At 44.7% G+C, this 6,983-nt stretch overlaps 1 protein-coding gene across 30 annotated transcripts in view; it reads left to right on the forward strand.

Annotated features, from left to right (window-relative positions):
• KANK1 (KN motif and ankyrin repeat domains 1) overlaps positions 1 to 6,491 on the forward strand; it is a 236,545-nt gene extending 230,054 nt beyond the window's left edge. For all 30 annotated transcript variants that reach the window (XM_058301745.1, XM_058301732.1, XM_058301727.2 and 27 more), the window contains 4 exons: positions 1,660 to 1,802; positions 2,415 to 2,615; positions 4,806 to 4,904; positions 5,483 to 6,491. In XM_058301745.1, coding sequence (XP_058157728.1) covers positions 1,660 to 1,802; positions 2,415 to 2,615; positions 4,806 to 4,904; positions 5,483 to 5,545 — 506 coding nt within the window. In that variant the 3' untranslated portion in view covers positions 5,546 to 6,491. The remainder of the gene's footprint in view (positions 1 to 1,659; positions 1,803 to 2,414; positions 2,616 to 4,805; positions 4,905 to 5,482) is intronic.
• The last annotated feature ends 492 nt before the right edge of the window (positions 6,492 to 6,983 follow it).

Genomic DNA, 6,983 nt, shown 5'->3' on the forward strand with positions numbered 1-6,983 from the left:
TGAGCTTTCAACTTTTTGTTCAGATGGAGCAGCCCAGTGGCATATATAGTCCCCAAGTCACTTTTACTGGATTTTTAAATACATATTTTTGTATTAGGTATGTGAAAGACCCAGAATTCACAGTACCTCAGTCTAATTAATGACACAATAGTAACACCTCATCTAGAATAAACAATAAATGGTTCCATTTTCCCATATCCCCTCTTGACCCAACTCCAGTTTTCTTCTACTCTATTTCAGGGGTGTTGCATTAATGCAGAGAAGAGCCCCAAGCAGATATTTTTCCTCTTTGAAGTTTACTACTTATCTCGTTTAGGTGCCATGTACCATGTAATGGCTTCCATTTTAAAGAAATGAATTTTAAGCCTCCTTCCCTTCAGTCCTTCTGGACTATACAGAGCTGGTGTTAATGTTAACCTAAGTTATTATTTAAACATAGAAGTGGTTCATATCCAGGGATACTGAAAACAAGATTTCAGGATTATTTCTTGAATGTAACAATTTAATCTGTCCTTGGAAAATTAGAATGGACAAGATGTCTTGATTAAATGATTTTAATTCTATTGTTGGATTGTTTTAGTTAGTCTCTCTTCTGGATTTCATTACATTTTTGCTGCCCTCCATTTATATGTCAAGATTCTGAGACCATTAAAATATGTCTGTGAACCTAGGATGCTACAGCATCCGTGAAGAACTGAACATCACAGTGGCGCCTCAAAGAATGTGCCTGCTCACCCACCGCTCCAGTGCACAGCTTTCTTTTCGTTCCCTTTTCCCTTTTCTACATAATACACTTAGATTTTTTGTAAAAGCCAATATGTCCCTCAAGTGCAGTTTGTGTACCTCAAGGAAATTTTTGCTGTTGCCTTCTTTTCTCCTTTAATAATGGACATCCTTAACATTTTACCATAATACCCGGTTGCAGGTAAAAACTTACTTCCTAAACACGCCATTCCTTTAACTAGAAAGTGCTAAAGGAATTGTAAAAATACCTGGTAGATAATTTAGGCCCTAAAGACTCCTTAAGAATTATAGGAATAGAAAAGCTCTGGTTTATTGGGTCTGTAAGTTCCTGGTAGTTTCTTAGAGGTCTGATTGCATTTGCTCTCAGACCACATATCCCAGAGCTAGATGTTAAGTAATTGGGATTCTGCTTCTAAGGACCCCACACAAGTCAGTAGGGTGTATGGGCTTTCCGAATGAGTAATGGCTATGTACGTGCCTCCGCCATATTCAGTGCTCTACGCACGGCCTTTACAAATCCTACTTTCATTTGTAACTCTCATGGCCTTCTTCAGTCTAAAACAGTGATTTCCAAACACTTAATGCCTAGATCCCACATTATTGTTTATTCTTCAAAGCTAACAGTATTATAAGAACCTCACAAACCACCAGGCTCTTGCATTTTGACCACCAACTGCAAACAAGATGTGGTAGAGAAGCTTTCTGTCCCTTCTGTTGCTTCAGACCTCATGAAATAGAAAACATTGTTTTGTTTGATGAAAGAACATCCCTCACATTTCCACATTCTGGGTCACTCTCAGCCTTTGACCACCTGATGCCCTTTCCCAGGACTCTTCCAAATACTGTACCTTCAGTTCATCAATCCCACTGCCGCTGATAGGAGAGCACTTCCTAAAGAGACTTCCTTCTTTGCAGACATGTGTAACGTAGATCACCAGAACAAAGCCGGGTATACCCCCATCATGCTTGCAGCCCTGGCCGCCGTGGAGGCTGAGAAGGACATGAGAGTGGTGGAAGAACTCTTTGGCTGTGGGGACGTGAATGCCAAAGCCAGTCAGGTCAGTGGGCTTATTTCCAGGGTCCCTGAAGCAGCTCTGGCTGGTGTGCAGCAGACAGGCTGTGAGCACTGACAGAGCAGCCACTGGCAAGTTGCACAGTGATTTGCTGGCCTGCCTCGAGACCGTGGGGCTCCCTGCTGATACTTGACAACCAGACATACCAATGAAATATTTGCTCACGTTTCAAATTGGAAACATCACCCTCTTTTGCCTTGAATTTCCTCTGTTTGAAGTAGTTTGTGTGTGAACTCTGCAAGTTGCCTTCCTGAGCAACTCTTACTATAGTGCCTGCATGCCAGACACTGAGTGTCCCAGCCCAGATGTGTTCATGGTGTGAGTTTTGGACATCATCTGAACTTTGCAGCTCTTTTTACTATAATGAGACAAATCCTCCAAACGAAAGGGAACACACAGTTTCCTTACTTTATGATCTTACTTAGCTCGTAGCTCATCAGAAACTGGTTTCTCCACGCCTGTCACCATACCACCCCAAGGAATTCCATGTCCATTTTCTTCCCTCTTTTGTCACACACCCCTGGCCCCCCTTCTCCCCGGCACAGCCCTGCCAGGCCTCCGCATGTGCTCCTGACTTCCACTGTCATTCTCCCACAGGCTGGGCAGACAGCCCTCATGCTGGCAGTTAGTCATGGGCGAATAGACATGGTGAGGGGCCTCTTGGCCTGTGGGGCCGATGTCAACATCCAGGATGACGAGGGTTCCACAGCCCTGATGTGTGCCAGCGAGCACGGGCACGTGGAGATCGTCAAGCTGCTGCTAGCCCAGCCAGGCTGCAACGGCCACTTGGAGGACAATGTAAGCTGTCTCTGTCGGGGCTAGAGGGACGTGGGAGGGAGCTCTGTGCGTTCTGTTTGGGAAGAGGAGAGAGCAAATCCTCCATTTTCCTCGTGGATTTCTGTGACCTTCTGCAAACTAATACATTCACTAAAAAAAGAAGAAACATAAATAGGCCTCCTTCCAGAATTCATACCGTGAAGAAGGTAATCTAATGGCCATGTGCAAGCACATAAAGAATTACAATGCTTAATCAGATTTAGTGTAGGCAACTTCTGATGAATCCACTAGGAAGAGGCCCAGGTTCCCAGTCCATTTGGATATTTGGATTATTCATCATTAGAAGCTGGGGTTAGTCTATGCCTGAACCAGTTACTATCACACTTACACACTTTCCAACCCCAATGAAATGAAGGAAAGTGATCCACTGTGGCCCATCAAAGTGAATGATTTATGAAGTATTTGTGAATCAAAGAGTAAGCGCGATAATACAGAATATCTTAGCTCCTTTAAATACTTTTTCCCACTCCTGCTCAATCTGTTCTCATCACATTAATATCCTCTCCCAATTCCCAAACTAACCCATTCCCACTTAACCCCTTTGGGAAACATTCTAAGGACACCAGATACTTCTGGTGTCTCCAGCCAAAGATGAGGCAAGCCTGTAGGTGGGAAGGCACAGAACTAGCATTTGGGAGATGAAAGAGTTGGAAAATCATGGAGGCTGGGCTGGGCTGGTTCTGGTTTTGGCAGTTTACCTCTGGTGCACAGGTTTGGACCATGGCTTCTGTTAGCTCAAAACACCAAAGAATTAAAAGGAAAACATCCTCCTCTGCACTAAATTTCAGATCCCTTTGGGCACAGGCCAGCAGGAAGACCAAACCAGTATTTTACTGGCATGAAGGACAGACCAACTTCCTTTTCAGGGAACTCAGGAGCTGCAGTTGTACCAGCTTCCCGTAGCTCCTCCTCTGGGGGAAGGAGGAGTTCCACCTTTACCTCCCCTCAAAAACAGTCTGTTAGAAGTGTTTGTTCTTTACTGAGTGAAAAGGAAAAACAAGACTGTAGTCATAAGAGGCCTTACAGCCAGTGGACTTCCAGAATTCCTGGCCACCTCAGCTAATTGTCCACTTCCTAGTCCTTAAAGAAGTAGGAGGATATTCAGCTGACCTTCAGGGAAAAAAACAGCTCCCAGACTTCACAGTGGGAGGGAAGGATCATGAGTTGCAAACCACATGCAGATTGTTTCCTGCTGCAATGACAGGGAGTCCTTATTTCAGACTAGAGGAAATAAAATCACATTCTTTTTGTCTTGATGCTCCATCTAAGTACCTGCAATTAATAGAAATCAAGTATTTAGCTGAAAATGTTTATTTTCCATATTGAATGTTTTCCTTCTTTATTGCCATAAAATACATGTATTGAGCCACCAAGATTCAGTTCTTACACCTGCGGTAGAATTAAACAGAGGTGGTTAGGGCTTTAGAATCACAGCTACAGCCCCCAAAGGAAAGGTAAGAGATCTTTGTCAGTTGCAGGGCCTTAGAACATACATCATACAACTAATACAAGCACCTGCATGAAGTGCGAAATCAGTGGGAGCCATTATTAGTATTACTATATGTGACAAGACCAAAGCTTTGAAACCACACAGGTCTGCATTTCAAAATAAAGTGGCCCTTACTAGTAGAACACATGCACACATGCTCCGTAGTGCTTGCAAGGCGTTACGGTTCTACCTCCATCTTGTCCTGCCTTCTCCTGGGAGCCACGATTGCTGGTGCTTAACACAGCAGAGGCCAAATCTCTGTTTGTCCTTAGGAAACAAGCTCCATCACCCTCATGTGGAGCTTTTTATTATGTACACAGTAATCCAGATGGTTCATGGGCAAAATGGTTGAGGAAGACTGCTCCCATTGCCAGCCTGCATTTCTTAGCATCTACTGTTCAGACCTCTGGACAAAACACTGTGAGGCAAAGACAAAGGGAACAGGATGCTTCTCCTTGTGACTGAGTTTCTTGGGGGTGGGGGTTGTGCTTTCAATTTCACATCTTCCATGCTTAGCCCACAGAGGTCCCAAAGAGTTTCCCGAAGAGCCCAGGAAACTTATTAACTGCTGGAGAGTGTTTTGTGGGTTCGGGTTTTGTTTTGTTTGGCTGTTCAGAATCTTCAGAAACCCATTCTGGCTTGTTCTTGTCACCCGTCTTCAGGATGGCAGCACTGCACTCTCCATAGCCCTGGAAGCCGGACACAAGAACATCGCTCTTCTTCTCTATGCCCATGTCAACTTTGCCAAAGCACCATCTCCGGTCAGTGTTGTGCATTTGGCATTTGTAAATTGGCTGAAATCCAGCAAACTCGTGGGCCCCCTTCCTCAGGGACCTGACAGAGGACGTGGGCTTTATGGTGATTGTGAAAATGGAACTTTTGGTTTGGAAGTTAAATGTTAATCTTTTCCCCCACCCAGAAGGCCAGGAGTGCTGATGTTTAGCCCAGCAGAGGCCAGGTCCCTGCTTGTCCTAGGAGACAGAAGCTCCAGCACCCTCACAATGCTGGTTTAAGGTTATCCACGTGCCATGTCCCGAGCCCATGAACACGTATCACCATGTTCTTCACGGTTTTTCCTAAAGCAGACAGGGGACAACCTATAGTCCCCCTGTTTACTCTTCCCAGACAGTTGACTTCCCAGGGCAACTGGACATGCCTGGCTGGCTCCTGAGCTGCTGGTGGACCTGGTCCTAGGTACACAGTCCCTGCCTGCTCCCCTGGCCCTGGCTCATGGGTGGTAATCAGCTATGGTAGAGTTCCCATTTACAGAAGTTGTATCTGCTTTAGGTGTCTCATTAACCAACCATTTTTTTTTTTTTTTTACTTTCCTGGTCTCTAGGCCACCCCTAGGCTTGGAAGGAAGACTTCTCCTGGCCCCACCCACCGAGGTTCTTTTGATTGATGAGGTGCAAACAGCCCTCTATTTACATGCCACAGTAAGCTGCTACTGTTCCTCTCCTGGTGACGATACTGAATGTATGTGTTGTGCCTGAGCTCACCAGCAAGCTGAGGGCTAAAGGCAGAAGCTTTCACAGTGGCACCAGCAGGAGAATGCTGACCCAGCACATACCACCGTCCTTTCTGGCTGGCTTTCATCTGTGTGGGACACACCTGAACCCCAGCCTCTGTTGCTGTGGAGTCTTTGCTCCGTTATGTACAGTCATAGGAAACCGTAACGTGACCTGAGTGGGCAGTATCTATTCCTTCTGTCCACCTCCCAACATCACTGACACATGTCCGTCCATTCTTACGGGCATCAGGTTTTTAAAATTTTCCACAAACATTTTATTTACTAAATGTGGAACCATTGGAAAACTCTTCAAAAATTCCATTCCAGGATGGATTTGTTGAGTTTCTTTTGCCTTTATTATTTTAAAGTAAGGAGGTTGAGATGACTTTGATCCTTTGGTCATCAGCAACTTGGGCCTGGGCTGGTAGGTTTCTGGTTTTTAAAAAAAAAACAAAACTCTTAAAGTATAAAATTTACGAAAGGAAATATCTTTAGCTGGTGGATGTATTATATGACTTTTTATATAAAAGATATCTATAAAAATTGTCACAGTATTTTCAACTTTTGTATTCCATAGTAATTAAAGACATGAACTACATGTAACAAGACCCTCTTTTATTAATAATTGCACAACCCTGTCTGTATCGAATGGATAAAGGTTATATTGTCTTAGAGGAACTGGCTCTGTATTTGCCTCTAGAGAAAAATAGTATAGCTCTCTGTGTATTTATGGATTCCTTTATACCATGTCACATTTACTTTGGTCTTCTGTGTATTTAAATGTTTGAAGTGCCTTAGACTCTTGCCATATTTTCAAAATAAAATTTCATTAAGCTCCTGTCCTTGTCCACTGCTTCATGTCTGACAGCTGTCTGCCCACAGTAAACGTTGACTTACAGCTAGCGGCAAGTGCACACTCCACTGGCCACGGGCTCCAGGGGAAGGGGCCGTCTTCTGGGAGCACTACACTGTCCCCACAGCATCGCTCATTACCCAGGCTGAAATTGAAGACTTTCTTAGGCAAACAGCTCATCAGACAGGCAACCTCCAAGGGGAGTCTCTAAGATGACTCTTCTTGGATGCAAAAGCAGGAGTCCTTGATGATAATTCTGGGTACAACTTCTGAGTGATTGGTTGAAACTGGAGTGATGAGACAGGAGAATCAAAACTGGACAGACCCGGAAAGCAGCCTTGGCCCAATGGATAGGGCGTCCGTCTACGACATGGGAGGTCCACGGTTCAAACCCCGGGCCTCCTTGACCTGTGTGCAGCTGGCCCATGCACAGTGCTGATGCATGCAAGGAGTGCTCTGCCATGAAGGGGTGTCCCC

The sequence above is a fragment of the Dasypus novemcinctus genome, chromosome 8, assembly GCF_030445035.2.
Source record: "Dasypus novemcinctus isolate mDasNov1 chromosome 8, mDasNov1.1.hap2, whole genome shotgun sequence".
NCBI lineage: Eukaryota > Metazoa > Chordata > Mammalia > Cingulata > Dasypodidae > Dasypus > Dasypus novemcinctus.